The 19,366-nt window shown below is 39.7% G+C and overlaps 1 protein-coding gene across 1 annotated transcript in view; it reads left to right on the plus strand.

The window, feature by feature from the left end:
• Positions 1–19,366, plus strand: part of Vps35 (Vacuolar protein sorting 35) — a 298,912-nt gene that overhangs the window by 208,941 nt on the left and 70,605 nt on the right. The window contains exon 12 of the mRNA XM_090389880.1: positions 14,546–14,725. Within this exon, the coding sequence (XP_090246006.1) occupies positions 14,546–14,725 (180 nt within the window). The remainder of the gene's footprint in view (positions 1–14,545; positions 14,726–19,366) is intronic.

Consider the following 19,366-nt stretch of genomic DNA (forward strand, 5'->3'; position numbering starts at 1 on the left):
ATTCTGGACTCGTTCGGCACCATTTAATTTGCAGTTAATGAAACCTAATTAAATCTTATTAAAAACCTAATTGTTTATTTCAGTTTTAAAATGAACATCTTTTTATTCAAATTGGTCATTGTGTATAAAATTTATTTAAAGCATTTATACAAAATTCTTATTCATCCTATGTATGCTTCAAAAGTAATTTCAGATAATGAGTGTTGATTAATAAATAATTTTTTTTTTTTGAAATCATCCAGTATATACCAGATGATTTCAAAAAAAAAAATTATTTGTTTCCAACTAATAGTAGACAATTTATAATAAGGTGGAAGCACAAAAATCACAAGAGAAGATCACAATCATTTGCCTTTTGTTGTTCAATTTAGGTTCATGTACATTGAAATTGAAGAAATTCTGTGGATTCAGATTCTGAAATTGAACCATATAATACATAAGTAGATAATGTTCAAGGTTAACATTTTATCAGAAAATAGCAACAAGTTTTTTTACAAATTGTCCAGCCACTGCAATTTTCAGAACTTAAGTCTTTATTGGTAAGAGTACCGCTTCGTTCCCCTCATCAACCTTGTTGCCCTTCTCTGTACAAGCTCAAACAACTCTACGTCCTTCCTAAAATGAGGAATACAGACCTGTGTGCAGTATTCAAGGTATGGCCTGACCCATTGCCTTACACAAAGGAATAATTAGCATTAGTAGAGGCATATGATGCAAGAAAGCAAGCTTATGCAGCATCAGCCAAAAAAAAAAAAAAAAAAAAAAAACTCTCCCATTTCACCCCTTTCTTCATTCCAAATACCTGTCCAGTCCAGCCTTAAATTTATTTAAGCTATCAACTTCCACAACAAAAGATGGAATTCTGTTCCACTAACCAATTACCCACTGGCTAAAGGCAAAATTTCGCACATCTATCCTACATCTGTCTTTCCTCAATTTCAATTTATGCCCTCTCAAGTGATAATTCTGAAAAAGAAGAATCATCCCATCGGCATTGAGCATGTTCATACCATTTAAGGCTTTATAAACCTCAATCAGATCACCTCGCAGGTGCCTAGTCTCCAGACACTGTAATTTGCAAAACTTAAGCCTTTCTTCGTAAGTGCAACCCTTTGTTCCATTCACTAATCTTGTTGCCCTTCTCTGTGCTCTTTCCAATAGCTCTACATCCTTCTTAAAATGAGGCCTCCAGACCTGTATACAGTACTCAAGGTGTGGCCTGACCATTGCCTTATACAAGTGGGATAATCACCTCCTTATCCCTGCTAGAAAAATTCCTGTATATCATTGACAAGACACAATGAGCTACTCTTTCAAACCGTCTGAACTGCTCAGAAAACTTCATATCTGCCTGCACAATTACCCCCAGGTCCTTCTCGTTCTCTACCACTGCCAGTGTAGAACGGTTTTTTTTTTTTTTTTGTTGTTGTTGGTACATTGGCTTCTGTGGCCATAATGCACCTCCCAAAGTTTTTGCATTTTTTACTCTGACCCAAGCCCGAGGCGGGATTCGAACCCACTACTTTTGGGTCGTTTGGCAGGTATTTTACCCACCTGTCTAGCCTGGTCAGCCAGTACCACAGAGTTGATACGTTACTCTGGGGTAACTGCTTCCTATATGTAGTTCTTTATATTTTTCAATGTTAAACTTCATTTGCCAACTCTCAGCCCATCTGCTCAACTTTTCTAGATCCTGTTGCAGCAGCGTACTGTCATTAGTGTCCTTAACAATCCTGCCAACCTTCGTATTGTCTCCAAACTTGGACATTAAGCTTGATATACCATCATCAATATCATTTATAAATACAGAAAGCAACAATGGACCCAACACTGAACCCTGAGAGACTCCACTAATAAAATTAGTCCACGATGAACAGTGTCCATTGATTACCACTGTCTTCTCCCACTCAACCATCCCTTTATCCATAGCAGCAAATTGCCTCCAGTGCCATACTGCTCCAGTTTGTTCAACAGTCTTCCATGTGCAACAATATCAAAAGCCTTTCTAAGATCCGGCGCCTCCATAGCCAGGTGAGAAGGAGCAGCAGTGCATAGCACGCGCTGCTTGATTAGACCGGGGTTCGAGCCCGTCACCACCAAATATTGAGGATATGGAAAGATCAGGGAATGACCACCGCTATTCTCGGAGCAATATGGCCTTAGTTGCTAATGCTCTAAAAACCAAATAACAACAGCATTTCTAAGATCCAAAAATATGATATCAAAGTTATTTCCTGCATCCAGTTCTTTTGTGATTCAAAGTATCATAGTATCCAATCAAATTGGTCAGGCAAGACTTTCCCTTAACAAAACCATCCTGTGTCCGAGCTATAACTGAAGTCTTATCTAGATGATCCTGCGGTGCTTCTTTAACCAGTGCCTCCATTAATTTTCCTGGAACAGAAGTTAAACTAACAGGTCTATAATTACTTGTGTCAGCCTTTGATCCTCCTTTGTGAATTGGGGTCACATTTGCACATTTCCAGTTGATGGGTATCTCTCATAAATATGGCTAAGGGTTTGCTTACTTCCTTTGCTGCATCCTTTAACATAACTGGATAAATCCCATCCACCCCGGGTGCCTTTTTTATGTTTTTCTTCACCAATTTCTCCTCCACTTTCCTCTCAGTTATTACAAAACCATCTAGCGCACTGCCAGTGTTTAATTCACCGCTGGCATTCCCGTCCCTGAATAACTCCTCATGTGTGAATGTAGATGCAAAATACTCATTTAGCTGTTAACCACCTGAGCAGGATCATCAACAGTTGAACCATAAATATCCAATGGACCAATCTGATTCATCCCTTTACTTCTAGAGTTTACATAGGTAAAGAACTCTTTGCTGTTTTTCTTTACATCCTTTGCCAAAGATTTCTTCTCTGTCTTTGCCTGCCTAATCTCCTTTGTAACTTGGGTACAGACCAGCTTATATCTATTATAGGCTTCCATGTCACCCATTAATTTATATATATCCCATGCATTTTTCTTCTCTGCCATATGTCTCATTAGTTCATCTGACATCCATTTAGGCCTAAACCTTGAACAATATTTCTTAGTTGGTATGTAAAGCCTAGTAGCTTCCAAGATAAATTCTTTGAATGATTCCCATTTTGAATTTGCTGTTGGTAACATCATCAGTTGGTCCCACTGCATAGAATTTAAATACTGTCTCAGACCATCGTAGTCGCCTTTACGAAAGCAAGAACCTTCCCTTTACCTCTGATGGTAGTTACCTCTTTGAGTAAATCCCACTTCAGCCCACTGATCACTGCACCTAGTGGTTCCTTTATCTGCAGATTCTTAATGCTTGAAGAATCGCTACTGATAATCAGATCAAGAGTATTACTCCCTCTAGTTGCCTCCCGAACATACTGATGTAGAAAACAATCATCCAATAAATCCACAAAAGCCTTGCTAGTCTGTGAGTGACCAACCCGCAAATTCCAGTCAATTTCTGGGAATTTAAAATCCCCAATTATAAAACTCTCTGATTTACCGACCCACCCTTATTTCCCTGTACAGTTTCTTATTATACTCATCAGAGTCATTAGGCCTAAAATACACTTCTTCTCCCAATTTTGATCTCTCGATGCTTATGTCACACCAAACTGACTGGACACTGCGATGTCAACTGGTTTCACTTCCTTGGATTTTATGTTTCTTAACTGATAGCATAACCCCTTCTGCATTCCTTATATCTGTGTGACACCATGTCTCTGATATCCCAACAATATCTGCCTTTGATGTTTGAGCAATACCTCAAATTCATTAAATGTATTTACCAAACTCCTAGCATTGGTGTATATGCAAGTATACATGCACCTGTTTCTATTCTTAGCTACCCTAATACAACCCATCTGTTTACTTGTGCCGCAATGACTTCCAGCAGTCTCTGAATTATCCTGCACCTTGTTTTCCTGTTTGCAGCTCATTCCAATAGAAGCAGTGCAAGAATCACTTTCACCTCTGCCAGTGGCTACTGTTAATCTATTAGTCCTTGTTCCCCCCCCAACTAACAGTTTTCTGACCCACCTAACACTGCCTCGATATCTTCAGCAGATATTCTTGCACCCTTTCTATTTAAGTATATCCAATTCCTTTAGAAGCAGTCTCTCCTGTTAATCATCTGCTTTTCCCTACTAGCAAAATTCTTGTATGTCATTGATAATACCCCATGACCTGCTCTGGCAGCCTGTCTGCATTGCTCAGAAAACTTCATATATCTGACTGCATAACATTTCTCTGGGATTACTTCTAGTCATATGCAGTAATTTGCATTTGTAAATGTTAAACTTCAGTTTCCACTCCTCAGCCCATCTGCCCAAATTTTATAGATCCTGTTGCAGTAGCACACTGCCATTATTGTCATTAACAACCCTGCCAACCTTTGTGTCATCTGCAAACTTGGACATTAAGCCTGCTGTCCAAGTTTGCATATTATCAATATCATCGATAAATATACAAAACAACAGGGGGACCAACACCGAACCCTGGGGGACTCCACGAATAACATTAGTCCATGAAGAGCAGCATTCATTGATTTCCACTCTGTCTTCACCTGCTCGACCACCATTTTATCCATTGTACCCTTAATACCATACTGCTCCAATTTGTACAGCATGCGCAACAGTATCAAAAGCTTTTCGGAAATACAAGTATATGATATCAGAATTATTTTTTGCATCCAGTTCCTTTGTAACCACATCAGAGTCTCCAATCAAATTTGTCAGACGACTTTCCGTTACAAACCCATGCTGTGTGTCTTCATTATTACTGTAGCCTTGCCTTGATGATCCTGCAATGCATCTTTGAGTGACTCCATTATTTTCCCCGGAACAAACTAACTGGTCTATAATTACTCGTGTTGCCCTTAGATCCTCCTTTGTAAATTGGGGATATATCTCCAGTTTGTAGGGACTTCCCCTGAGTCCAAGGATGCTTTCATAATTATGGCTAAGGAGTTTGCTTTCTTCCTTTGCTGCCTCCTTTAATATTACTGGATAGATCCCATCCACCCCAGTTGCCTTATGTTTAACTTCAACAATTTTTCCTCCACTTGCTCGGAGACTTCAATGCACATCATTCGGTGTGGGGAACTCCAACATTTGAATCCTTTCTTGATGCTTATCAACTCACCCTTTTAAACCCTGGCGAACGAACTGACATTCGTTTTTCGACTGGATCCACAAGTGCAATAGATCTCTCGATCTGTTCTCCCTCCATATATACTATTATGGAGTGGTGCCTCCGTAGCCAGGTGGGCAGGAGCAGCAGTGCATAGCACATGCTTCTTGATTAGACCAGGGTTCGAGCCCCTGACCACCAAATACGGAGGATGCAGAAAGGTCAGGGAATGATCACCGCATATCCCCGGAGCAATATGGCCTTAGTTGCTAATGCTCCTAAAAACCAAAAAACATAGTGGTCTGTTCTTGAAAACCCACTGAACAGCGATCACCTGCCAGTACTCTGCAAACTCCAAACACGAGGAAACTCCCCTTTACTACATCGCTCCATTTGGAAATTCCGAAGGGCACACTGGAGTGAATATGCCTCTCATGTTCAGTTAGATGATAAAATAATACAATCTCAGACCATAGAAAATGTCACAGAACACATTACTAGTCAAATATTACTAGCTACTACCATTGCAATATCAAAATCTTTACCGGGGAAACACAGTAACTATTGGCGGATCCAAGATTGTACACATGCCAAACAGGAAAAAAATAGATCTTGGAATTTATTTCGTAAATTCCCCACAACTAGTAACCTAATTAACTTCAAAAGACAAAGAAAGGTTCCGCCAAATAAGAAGGAAAACAAAGAAAAATGCCTGGATTAGCTTTTCCTCAAGTATAAATAAAGACACAGACAGCAGAATCAACTGAAGGAAAATACAAATGCAGAATGGCAGATATGTTCAGTCGACAATACTAAATTGGAACGGGAAAGAGTTGTCATCACCAGAGAAATAGCAAATGCCTTAGCAGACCATTTGCCAGCATATCAGCAATATCCTTCTATAACCCAACCTTTCAACCAAATCTGCAGAACAGCAAAAGATAATTTTTTTTTTTTACGCCAGTTTCACACCCATACAACCAGCCATTCACATTAACAGAATTTGTAGGGGCACTCAATAAAACAACCAGTAGTGCTGCTGGGCCACATGGAGTCTATTATATAATGTTAAAACAACTTGACAACAGAGCAAAAAGAACATTGTTAAAATATTACAACTGTATTTTCTTAGAAAATACCTACCCACTCTCCTGGCATCACTCAATTGTTAGCCTTCCTGAAGCCAGGAAAGGATCGTACCTTTCTGCATAACTACAGGCCGATTTCACTGACTAGTTATTTAGGAGAAATCTTGGAAAAAAATGGTCCACAAGCGGCTAACGTGGTTCCTGGAAGCAAACAACTTACTAAACAGCAGCCAGTATGGATTTTGAAAGAACCGGTGTCAACGCTAGATGTGATGATAAAAGCAGAGGCAAACATCCGTAATACCTTCATAAGGAGAAAACATGTAGTCATGATTAATCTCGATATTGAGAAAGCCTTTGATACCACCTGGCGATATGGCGTACTTAAAGATCTCCATTCTTTCGGCTTCGGAGGTCAGTTACCTCAATTTATTCAAAACTTTCTACGCAACAGAACGTTTCGGGTAAGGTATATGAACAATTTATCCAAATCCTTTGGATGTGACAACCTCAAGGACCCTTTGGTCCTTGAAGTTGTCACAGACATTCTCTCAGATTTGCCAGACAAACTGCACTTGCTACCTGGGAGTCGAAAACACTAATGCAACTGATATTCGGGTGACACTCAAGTCAAGTGGACCCAATTTCGGCGCAAAGTCCAGAGGGTCTGTGACAGCCATATCCTCTGCTTGCACCTTCATGATGGTGGGACTCTTAGTAATCCTCGGTATAACCTCCATCCACAAGTACATGGTGGGTGACCACTCGGGTGTGAATCAATGTAAGCAGGGATCGAGGTGTGGCGCTCGCACCACGTGGAGGAAAGCCACCCCTCTCTGTTACCAGGCAGTACTAGGTGGTAGATGACTCAACAACCGGTGCAATACCACCACTTTGCTTATTGGAGGCTTGAAGTGGTGGAACCCATGTTTAGTCTCTAGAGCTAAGTTCCGGTCAACCATTCCCTATCTCTTCCATCTTGCAATATGATTGATGACTTTTGAGGTTATGATGAACATCGTGGCGAGATCCAATATTCCTTACATTTCGAGGGTACACCTCTAAAATGGTGTTCACAGGACGGCCGCTAGTTAGTACACCGGACTGAACCTAGGAGGCTTCTGGATCAGCTAGTGTATAATCTTGTCCTCTACTCTGCCAGATAGTTACTGGAGGGAGTCCGAGTAGTGTGTATGCGGGGAGCATTGTCGAGGCAACATTATGTCAAGGATCTGTGTATATTCTTACCCTATGTAGGCCAGATCCTAAAATTTCATTACTTCATACAGCATGTCCCACCCACTTTCTCTTACTGTTGAATACACCATGAATTGTCAAACAAATAGAGCAAGCTTATCTGTGAAAAGATATAAACCTCCCAAGCACTTCGTAATTCATTTCACAAATATATGTGGTCTCAATTCTAATCTCAACGATGTTCATTTCCACTTGCAGTTTACCAAACCCCATGTACTTTTTCTGTCAGAATCTCAGTTATCGGTTGATTCAACTACTGCTCATCTCAGATGCCCAAATTATTTGCTGTATGATTCCTTTCGCCTCAAAGGTCGTACTTGTGCATATGTCCATTCTGATATTCCCTGTCAGAGACTTGGCAATTTGGAATCTCCTCTCTTTGGTCTTCTGGCTTAAAATCTCTCTACCTCATTGTGTCAAATTCATCTGTTGTCTCTACCGTTCTCCCAAATCCACTAATCACTTGGAGCTCTTTGACTTCCTCTCTTTGCAACTTGGCTTTCTCCAGTCCAACTTTCCTAACAGTGAGGTAATTTTCCTTGGTGATTTTAATGTTTACAACTCCAGCTGGCTTCCGTTTTCTAGTCACACCGACCCAGCTGGTCGAGATGCTGAGGCTTTTGCAATTACTAATGACCTAGCACAGATTGTTCATCTACCTACAAGAATACCGGACAATTCTAATCATACAGCCAATACGCTTGATCTTTTACTCACAAACAACCCTTCTAAGTACACGGTCGAAGTGAGAGGTCCTTTAGCCACTTCAGATCACAACTTGGTGATTGTCTCTTCTCCAATGGAACCTTTATCTCACAGCTATTCCCAACCTCGTGTTGTTTGGCATTACAAGAATGCAAAATGGGATGACCTGCAAGACTTCTTTTCTTCTTTTCCTTGGTCAGATTACTGTTTCAAAACTTCTGATGTCAACGTTTACTCAGATCGTGTAAGTGAAATTATTCTTGCATGAATGGAATCTTTTATCTCACACTCCACTTTAAAATCTCGTCCTTTAACTAAACCTTAGTTTTCCAATTAATGTGCTAAGGCTGTTCAAGAGAAGAATGTTGCATATCGTAATTTGCTTGTTTCTAATTCTCCAGTTTCATTTTCTGCCTACACCAAAGCTCGCAACAATTGTAAAGTAGCTATTAATCAGTCCAAACTAGAGTTTGAACAGGCTAAGAGTAGAAAACTTGCTTCTTGCCCTAATGGTAGCTCAGCATTCTGGTCTCTTGCCAAAGCTATTGGCCGAAACTTTTACCCATCTCTGCTCCCACCTCTGTCCAAACCAGATGATTCTGTTGCCACTTCAGCCAAGGATAAAGCTGACCTGCTAGCATCCCATTTTTCTTCCAACTCATGTATTAATGATCTTGGTAAAACACCTCCCACCATTCCCAACACGCTCCATTCAATGCCTCCTGTGGTCTTCCGTCAAAAGGAAGTCAGAAGGATTTTGACGAATCATGATGCTAAGAAAGCTCTAGGTCCCGATGGTATTTCTCCACTTGTTCTCAAAATCTGTGCTCCTGAACTTACTCTTATTCTCTGCCGCCTTTTTTTCAATTTCTTATTCCAAAGGTGTTTTTCCTTCTGCTTGGAAATTTGCTCATATCCAGCCAGTTCCTAAAAAGGGTGACAAATCCCTCCCATCCAATTATCGTCCCATTGCAATTACTTCTACTCTTTCTAAAGTAATGGAGAAATCAATTAACCGCCAACTCTTAAACTACCTAGAAACCTTCCGTCTGATCAACGATTGCCAGTATGGATTCCGTCAGTGTCGATCCACTGGTGATATTCTTACTTATGTTACCCATTTATGGACTCATTAGCATTAGTAGAGGCATTTGATGCAAGCAAGAAAGCTTATGCAGCATCAGCCAAAAAAAATAAAATAAAAAATAAAGAATAAATAAATAAATAAAAAATAACTTCCACTTCACCCCTCTGTTCGTTCAAAATACCTGTCCAGCTGAGCCTTAAACTTATTTAGGTTATCAACTTCCACGACAAGGGATGGAAGTCTGTTCCAGCAACCAACCACCCGTTGGCTAAAGGCAAATTTCCTCACATCTGTCCTACATCTGTCTTTCCTCAGTTTGAATTTATGCCCTCTCAGGTGATTATTCTGAGCAAGAGGAAGAATCCCATCAGCATTGAGCATGCTCAAACCATTCAAGGCTTTACACACCTCTATCAGATCACCTCGCCGGTGCCTAGTCTCCAGACACTGTAATTTGCAAAACTTAAGCCTTTCTTTGTAAGCGCACCCCTTTGTTCCATTCACTAATCTTGTTGCCCTTCCCTGTACTCGTTCCAGTATCTCTACATCCTTCTTGAAATGAGGCCTCCAGACCTGTATACAGTACTCTAGGTGCGGTCTGACCATTGCCTTATACAAGGGAATAATCACCTCCTTATCCCTGCTAGAAAAATTCCTATATATCATCGACAATACACCATGAGCTACTCTTGCAGCCCGTCTTCACTGCTCAGAAAACTTCATATCTGCCTGCACAACCAACCCCAGGTCCCTTTCATTCTCTACCACTGTCAGTGTAGTACCACAGAGTTGATACGTTGCTCTGGGGTTGCTGTTTCCCATATGTAGTACTTTACATTTGTCAATGTTAACTTCATTTTCCACCTCTCAGCCCATCTGCTCAACCTTTCCAGATCCTGTTGCAGTAGCATAGAGTCAGTAGTGTCCTTGACAACCGTGCCAACCTTCGTATCGTCTGCAGACTTGGACATTAAGCTTGATATACCATCATCAGTATCATTTAAAAATACAGAAAACAATAATGGACCCAATACTGAACCCTGGGGGTCTCCACTAATAACATTAGTCCACGATGAGCAGTGTCCATTGATTACCACTCTCTGTCTTCTCCCCCTCAACCACCCCTTTATCCATAGCAGCAATTTGCCTCCAATGGCACACTGCTCCAATTTGTGCAGCAGTCTTCCATGTGCAACAGTATCAAAAGCCTTTCTAAGATCCCAGTATATAATATCAAAGTTATTCCCTGCATCCAGTTCTTTTGTGACTGCATCATAGTATCCAATCAAATTGGTCAGGCAAGCAAGACTCCCCTTAAGAAAACCATGCTGTGTGTGAGCTATAACTGAAGTCTTGTCTAGATGATCCTGCAGTGCTTCTTTAACCAGTGCCTCCATTAATTTTCCAGGAACAGATGTTAAACTAACAGGTCTATAATTACTTGTTAGTTTAACTTTAACTAATTCAATGGAAAGGTTCGGGGAAACACAAGTAGTTTCTCTTGACACCTGAAAGGATTTCGATCGTGTTTGGCATAAAGGTCTTCTAAACAAGCTTCCATCTTATGGTTTGCCAACCGGTTTTAGTAATTGGTTATCCAGTTTTCTCTGTGATCGCTCACTGAATGTGATGGTAGATGGCTCTCTGTCTTCTAACTTCTCCACTAATGCCGTGGTCCCCCAAGGTTCAGTTCTTTCCCCCACTCCTTTCCTCTTGTATATTAATGACTTTCTTCCATTGACTGGAAATTCTATCCCTAGTTTTGCCGATGATAGCGCATTGCATTCCACTTTCCATTTTGAGAAACCTTATCCTGCTCAATCAGCTTCAATTTTTCGAAAATCTGCTACCAATTCCTTAAATGCCGATCTTCAGGTAATTCTCCAGTGGGGCAAAGACAACTTAGTTGATTTCAACCCTTCTAAAACTCAGTCTTGTCTTATATCTTGCAAAAAGGATTCTTCTGCTCCTATGCTTATTTTTAGTGACATTCAGATTTCTAGGAAAAATTATATATCTCTTTTGGGGATTACCCTGACTTCTAATCTCTCTTGGCACAAGCACAGTACAAATATTGCTTCCTCTGCATCTAAAAAACTTGGTTTTCTATTTCGCTCTCGGCGTTACTTTTCTTTCAAACTGCTGCTCACTCTGTATAAATCGCAAATCCGCCCTGCCATGGAATATTGTTTCCACATCTGGGGTGGTGCCCCCAAAACCTCTCTCTCAGGCTTCTTGATTCTATTCAGAAGAGGGCAGTTAGGTTAATTAATGATTCATCTCTAACAGAATCTCTCCACTCGCTCTCTCATAGATGTACTGTTTCTGCTGCATGCCTCTTCTACAGATACTTCCATGGGCACTGTTCTTCTGAATTGGCTTCTATAATTCCCGCTCTCTCATTCAAAACGGTCCAAATACGTGCCACCACCAGCCAACATCCATTTACTGTCCAACTTCAAACTCACAGAACCACCTTTTCATCTTCCTCGTTTATTCATTCAACTGCCGTTTTCTGGAACAACCTTCCTTCATACGTATTTCCTGAAAATTACAGTCTACAGAAGTTCAAGTCCAATGTCAACAAAAATCTTCTTTTGTCTTCTCAACCTCCAACCCAAGCACGGTACTAAGTACTATAGGTTCTAATACCTCTCGTGTTTGGTGGTTTACATGAAAAAAAAAAAAAAAAAATCATTTGAACAAGAGGAGAGTGTACCGCAGGGGTCCATTCTCAGTTCAACATTATTTGCAGTAAGAATTACAAATATGACACGGGAAGTACCAAATACAGTAGAATCATACATGTTTGCCCATGACTTTATCTCTTGTCAATCCCAAACTATGAACACCATTGAGGACAACTTCAAATTTCCATAGCTAAAATAGAACCATGATCACTATTGAATGGTTATTCTTTAGCAGAAAAAAAATCAACTGCGATTCATTTTTGTAAGAAATGCAAACTACATCCGGATCCAGAAATATATTTAAAAAACAGCCTGATTCCTATCGCCAACAATTTTCGTCTGTTGGGATTATTTTTTGCTACAAAACTTAACTTTGCTTCCGATATATCTTATTCTATCAAATCCTAGCTTCGAACTACATGTCTTAAAAAACTGAACATCCTAAGAGCTGTCTCTGCTATGTCCTGGGATGCTGACAGAAGCTCTCTCCTTCATCTCTATAGAGCTTTAATAAAATCACACCTAGATTATGGGTCACCTGGCTTTGACTCCGCTAGGAAACGTTTGCTATTACGTCTGAACACCATACAGCAAAGTGCCCTTAGGATAGCTGTCAGAGCCTTCAGAACATCTCCAGTCCACAGCCTCTATATTTAAGCCAATGAACCTCCACTGCATCTAAGGAAAAAATCCTTATTGTGTAACTGTGCATTATAGATAAAGAGTATTCCATCACATCCTAGCTGGCAGCACTTGTTTTACCCTCAGTATACCATGCTATATCACAATAAACCTAATGAGAATTGCCCCGCAGGGCTTCGACTGCAAGAGCTCATGATCAGTTGCAACATTAATTTTCAGAATGTATTCCAAGACCTTGGTACTCCTGGACTGAATTCGTACCTCTCTGTGACAATTTCTTTTTAAGATGGGGGAAGAACTCCCTGGCTAATACAAATTTTCAACAGCTCCATAAATTGCATTTTGCTGGCTAATACAAATTTTCAACAGCTCCATAAATTGCATTCCTTGGAAAACTCAGAAAAAGTACATATCTATACTGATGGCTCCAAAACAGATACAGCAGTAGATGCTGCAGCAGTTTCTTCCACCTTCTCAGTAGCTGTCTCTTTCTGTTGAATGCAGTATCTATACTGCAGGATTATTTGCAATAAAACTGGCTCTAGATAATATAAACCACTACCATATCAAGGAATCTTTGATATATACAGACTCCTTAAGCGGAGTCACTGCCATTCAATCTACATTTTCTCCCTCTCCCTCTCACCTAGTTCTTAAAGATGTCCGATCTAAGTTATTTTACTATCAAACAGTCAATCAGAAGGTTACCTTCTGCTGGACCCCTGGTAATGAACATGCAGATGAATCTGCTAAACATCCTGACTCTGGATCTTCCAGACAACTAAAAGTTCCCTACACAGATTACAAATCTGTCATTAAAACATCATGCAGGAAACAATAGTCTCATCTTTGGAAAACTCAAATCAATAATAAACTGCTGCAGATAAATAAAGAGCCACAACTATGGACATCTGGTTCCAGGAGAAGCAGGCGACAAGAAGTGATTCTAGCAAGGCTCCGTATCGGTCATTCGCATCCAACTCACCTGTATTTGCTTATGGGGGAGAATTTCTTTTGTCGGTCGCAGCTAACAATAAAACACATCCTCATAGAATGTCCCCAACATTCAACAGTCAGAAAATCAAGGTTCAGCTCCCTATCTAACTTCAGGAACCCTTAACCTTATTTCAGATTCTTGGCAATGAAGCAAATTTCGAGGAACTGTTTAATTATTTGAAACACATAAATCTGTATAATAAACTGTAATCATAGTGACAAGCAAATCATGAACAGGCACAATATGGCCCAAGAGGCCCTTGTGCCAAAAAAAACCCAAATACAACAACAACAGCTCAGAATAATCACCTGAGAGGGCATAAATTCAAATTGAGGAAAGACAGATGTAGGATAGATGTGTGGAAGTTTGCCTTTAGCCGGCATGTAGTTCGTTGGTGGAACAGACTTTCATCCTTTGTTGTGGAAGTTGATAGCCTAATTAAATTTAAGGCTGGGCTGGACAGGTATTTGGAACTGGGGGAGTTTTTTTTTTTTTTTTTTTGGCTGATGCTGCATAAGCTTGCTTTCTTGCATCATATGCCTCTGCTAATGAGGAAAATTCAAGTTGGTACTGTTCATTAGTAGGTCATGAAAAATTTAAAGAAAGAGTGGCGAGATTCACCAGAAATACATTTTTATTTTTTTATTTAGCTTTGCCAGAAAGTAGTAGAAATTCTTCTATGGCACATTGAGGCAGTCATTATGGCTAAAGTAGCCATTGTGGGCCAACATGGTAAATACATGGTAAAACATGCATAAGTAAATGCATGTTTTACTCATAATGACAAATGTTTCATTAGTTTTGGTAGGGTAGTGTATATATTCATTACTAAATATCATGTATACACAAAAATTGCAGGATGTTTCTGATATTTTATTAGATACTACATTGCTTCTGATTAATTAAATAGTTTGATAAATAACTGATTAATTAAACATTTTTTTTTTTTTATAGGATGAAAAATGGGAGATGAAATGTCAGAAGATTTTTCAATTTTGCCATCAAAATATAACTGCCTTAATAAAATCAGAGATGGCTGAATTACCTCTTAGGTTGTTTTTACAAGGTGCTTTAGCTGCAGGACAGATTGGTTGGGAAAACCACGAAGCAGTAGCATATGAATTTGTCTCTCAGGTAAGAAAGGAAAAGGGAAAATAGTTCTGTCTGAAATTTTGAAATAAGAATAAAATTGCAAATTAGTGAAAAAGCAAGGTACTATTCAATGCAGATATTGAAATAGTAATGGAAAATAATGATGCTCTATTTGTTTCTATACACTCATACTGGGTACACTCAGGACAGATTCTGAGGGACACCACATCTTCATGGTATTGGTGCTTTCAATATTCTTATGTTAAGTGGCAGAAGATTATATATAATTCAGAATTGTAATTTTCATTAAAAATTCGTCAACAATCAATTGTTACGATTGAAAAGAGCCGAGGACCAAAATTAACATTTTATAATTCTTGAATGTATTGAGAATGGATTCACCACCCTGATTGACCAAACATGAACAGTCCATATGGATAGTATCATTCACTGAAAAGACATTACAGCCTTTCACTTGTCCTCCAGTCATTTGCATAATGCTGTGACAGCATATCATAAACAAAACATGTGCCCCTCTTGAACAATGAATGTGAACTAAATCCCTTTAAGTCTGAGCACCACTAAATTGTGGACCAACCCTTTGCAGAATTTAGCAGGTGTCCAGTGAGTTTCAGGTGAAAGGTTACCAAGAGATGAACAATAATTGGGAAAAGAAGGATGTAGATGTCTAATGTAATTGCTATTTATTGCCATTGATACTGATATTAGTATGACCATCACAAGATAGTTCATTGAAATAATTAAGAGTGATGGGGCAAATCTTTGTTGATGAATTGTTTTAAATAACAAGGAGAAAAAAGGGCAAATTCATTTGGAGCTGTACACAAAACAGTGCATTGTCAAATTTTGTACCATGGAATAGAGTAATGTAATATCAAGAAGGAAGAAAAATTGTCAAAAAAAAAAAAAAAAAAAATATATATATATATAGAGGGGAACAGGCATTCTGTGTGTTTCAGACACTCAGTCTAAAACACTGATGGCCTGCCTCCCTAAACTCCACTCATGCCCACCTTCTCGATGGTAAGCCATGTTACGTCACTTAGGTGGCAACAAACATGTAGAGTGGTTCTCTTCAAGACGCCTGGTCGGCGTGAAAAGGAAAAAAACCAAACCCTCCAGCACATGACAGCACGATGAAACAAATGGCCCTCAGTCCCCAGCAGATTTAACTCCCCCTCTTATGGCAGCGAGAGGGTCAGAGTGGAAGCAGAGGATGCTAAGAATTTTCAACTCAAGAAACCTCATTAAATCGGTAAATTCATGCAGTTCAGTTTTATAGGAGAATGATAATGTACCCAGAGTAGTATAAAAGTGACCAGGCTGCCATGCACGGAAACTGAAATTGGCCTGTTACAACATAAGATCGCTCATTGGTGAAGACAGGATATTAGAGCTGGAAAAGGAATTAGAAAATGTGAATTGGAATATCATCGGTTTGGCTGAAACAAGAAGAAATGAATCACTTATAAATTTATCAAGTGGAAATCTGCTGTACACTAATGGAAACAGTTGAAAGGAGTGAAGGTGGAGTTGGGTTTCTGGTCCATAAAGATTTAAAAAAAACAACATTTTGGAATTCAAAAGTACATCACCAAGGGTGTCAAGACTACTACTCAGAATTTCTAAGAGGTACAAGCTAAAGGTTATAATGATTTATGCACCAACATCAAGCCATGATGATGAAGAACTTGAAGAAATGTACAACGAAATTGAGTCTTCTAGATGAGCAGAAAACCCACTATCATTATGGGGGACTTCAATGCTAAGGTTGGAAAGAGACAAAACAGTGCAGAAAGGGGAACTACAGGAAATTTTGGAATTGGTGAAAGAAATAAAAAAGGTGAAAGACTTGTGGAATTTGCAGCATCTCAAGGATTGTCAGTAATGAACCCTTTTTCAAGAAAGGGGTGAACAGAAAGTGGACACGGAAAGGCCAAATGGATTAACAACTAATGAAATCGACTTCATGCTCACTAACAGAAGATATATTGTGAATGACATTACCGTCCTGAACAAGGTAAACGTTGGAGGTGATAACAGAATAGTAAGATGTACACTTGATATAGATGTAAGAAAAGAAAGGAAAAAACTGACTTGAGTAAATAATATGAAGGTCTTTGAGATAACAGAAGAGAAGAAAAACCAGTATGTACTGGAACTTAAGAACAAATTTGAGCTTCTGCAGACTGCTCAGGACCAAGATATCGACGAGGAATATTACAACTTTCTGAAAGTGATAAAGCCCAAGAAACCTATAGGTAAAAAATAAATCCAAAGAAGAAAAAATTAGTCAAAAAACACTTGTCATGATGAACCGAAGATGACAGATGAAAAGCAAGAAAAACACTGACAGGGAGAAAATTGAATATACTGAGTTATGCAAACCCATTAGAAAGAGACTCAGAGAGGACATTAGCATTAGCATTAGCATTAGCATTAGTAGAGGCATTTGATGCAAGAAAGCAAGCTTATGCAGCATCAGCCAAAAAAAAAAAAAAAAAAAAAAAAAGTAACATAAATAAAAATAACCACTTCCACTTCACCCCTCTGTTCGTTCGAAATACCTGTCCAGCTGAGCCTTAAACTTATTTAGGCTATCAACTTCCACGACAAGGGATGGAAGTCTGTTCCACCCACCAACCACCCGCTGGCTAAAGGCAAATTTCCGCACATCTATCCTACATCTGTCTTTCCTCAATTTGAATTTATGCCCTCTCAGGTGATTTTTCTGAGCTAGAGGAAGAATCCCATCAGCATTGAGCATGCTCAAACCATTCAAGGCTTTGTACACCTCTATCAGATCACCCCGCTGGTGCCTAGTTTCCAGACACTGTAATTTGCAAAACTTAAGCCTTTCTTCGTAAGAGAACCCCTTTGTCCCATTCACCAATCTAGTTGCCCTTCTCTGTACTCGTTCCAGCAGCTCTACATCCTTCCTGAAATGAGGCCTCCAGGCCTGTATACAGTACTCTAGGTGTGGCCTGACCATTGCCTTATACAAGGGAATAATCACCTCCTTATCCCTGCTAGAAAAATTTCTATATATCATTGACAATACACCATGAGCTACTCTTGCAGCTCGTCTGCACTGCTCAGAGAACTTCATATCTGCCTGCACCACCACCCCCAGGTCCCTTTCATTCTCTACCACTGTCAGTGTAGTACCACAGAGTTGATACGTTGCTCTGGGGTTGCTGTTTCCCATATGTAGTACTTTACATTTGTCAATGTTAAACTTCATTTGCCACCTCGAAGCCCATCTGCTCAACCTTTCCAAATCCTGTTGCAGCAGCATAGTGTCAGTAGTGTCCTTGACAACCCTGCCAACCTTTGTATCGTCTGCAAACTTGGACATTAAGCCTGATATACCATCATCAATATCATTTATAAATACAGAAAACAATAAAGGCCCCAATACTGAACCCTGAGGGACTCCACTAATAACATTAGTCCACGATGAGCAGTGTCCATTGATTACCACTCTCTGTCTTCTCCCCCTCAACCACCCCTTTATCCATAGCAGCAACTTGCTTCCAATGCCACACTGCTCCAATTTGTGCAGCAGTCTTCCATGTGCAACAGTATCAAAAGCCTTTCTAAGATCCAAGTATATAATATCAAAGTTATTCCCTGCATCCAGTTCTTTTGTGACTGCATCATAGTATCCAATCAAATTGGTCAGGCAAGACTTCCCCTTAACAAAACCATGCTGTGTCCTAGCTATAACTGAAGTCTTGTCTAGATGATCCTGCAGTGCTTCTTTCACCAGTGCCTCCATTAATTTTCCGGGAACAGAAGTTAAACTCACAGGTCTATAATTACTTGTGTCAGCCTTTGATCCCCCTTTGTGAATTGGGGTCACATTTGCACATCTCCAGTCAATGGGTACCTCCCCTGAGTCCAAGGAAGCTCTCATAATTATGGCTAAGGGTTTGCTTACCTCCTTTGCTGCCTCCTTTAATATAACTGGATAGATCCCATCCACCCCAGGTGCCTTAAGGCACCTGGGGTGGATGTCACTTCTTATGTCACCCCAGGTGACATAAGAAGATTTAACACAAGAAAAGTAGAACAAGCATTAAGGGAAAACAAAGGACTTAAATCAGCAGCCATGAGCAGTAATACAGAAATACAAATGATGCTGAAACTGAAGAATAGCAATGGTTTACTTATAAATAGCAGAATTCAAATAGGAGAAGACTACTATAGATAATTATATAAGGAGCAAGGGAATGATGCCAGAAGTGGGGGAGATGGATTGCAAATTAGTAACACATACGACATACCCAATATTCTTCCTGATGAGGTAGAACATGTGTTGAAGAAAATGAAGAATCAGAAAGCCCTGGAAGAAGATGAATTTACTGTAGAGTTTTTGAAATTAGGAGGAAGAGGCATAACATGGGATTTACTCAAAGAGGTAACTACCGTCAGGGGTGAAGGAAAGGGTTTTTGCTTCCGTAAAGGGGAGTACAGTGGTCTCAGACAGTTTTTAAATTCTGTACAGTGGGATCAACTGACGATGTTACAAACAGTAAATTCTAAGTGGGAAGCATTCAAGGAATTAATCGTGGTTTATATACCGATTAAGAAATATCGTTCAAGGTTTAGGCCTAAATGGTTATCAAATGAACTAATGAGACTCGTGACAGAGAAGAA

Source organism: Mastigoproctus giganteus, chromosome 2 (assembly GCF_048544385.1).
Source record: "Mastigoproctus giganteus isolate SK-2022 chromosome 2, ASM4854438v1, whole genome shotgun sequence".
NCBI lineage: Eukaryota > Metazoa > Arthropoda > Arachnida > Uropygi > Thelyphonidae > Mastigoproctus > Mastigoproctus giganteus.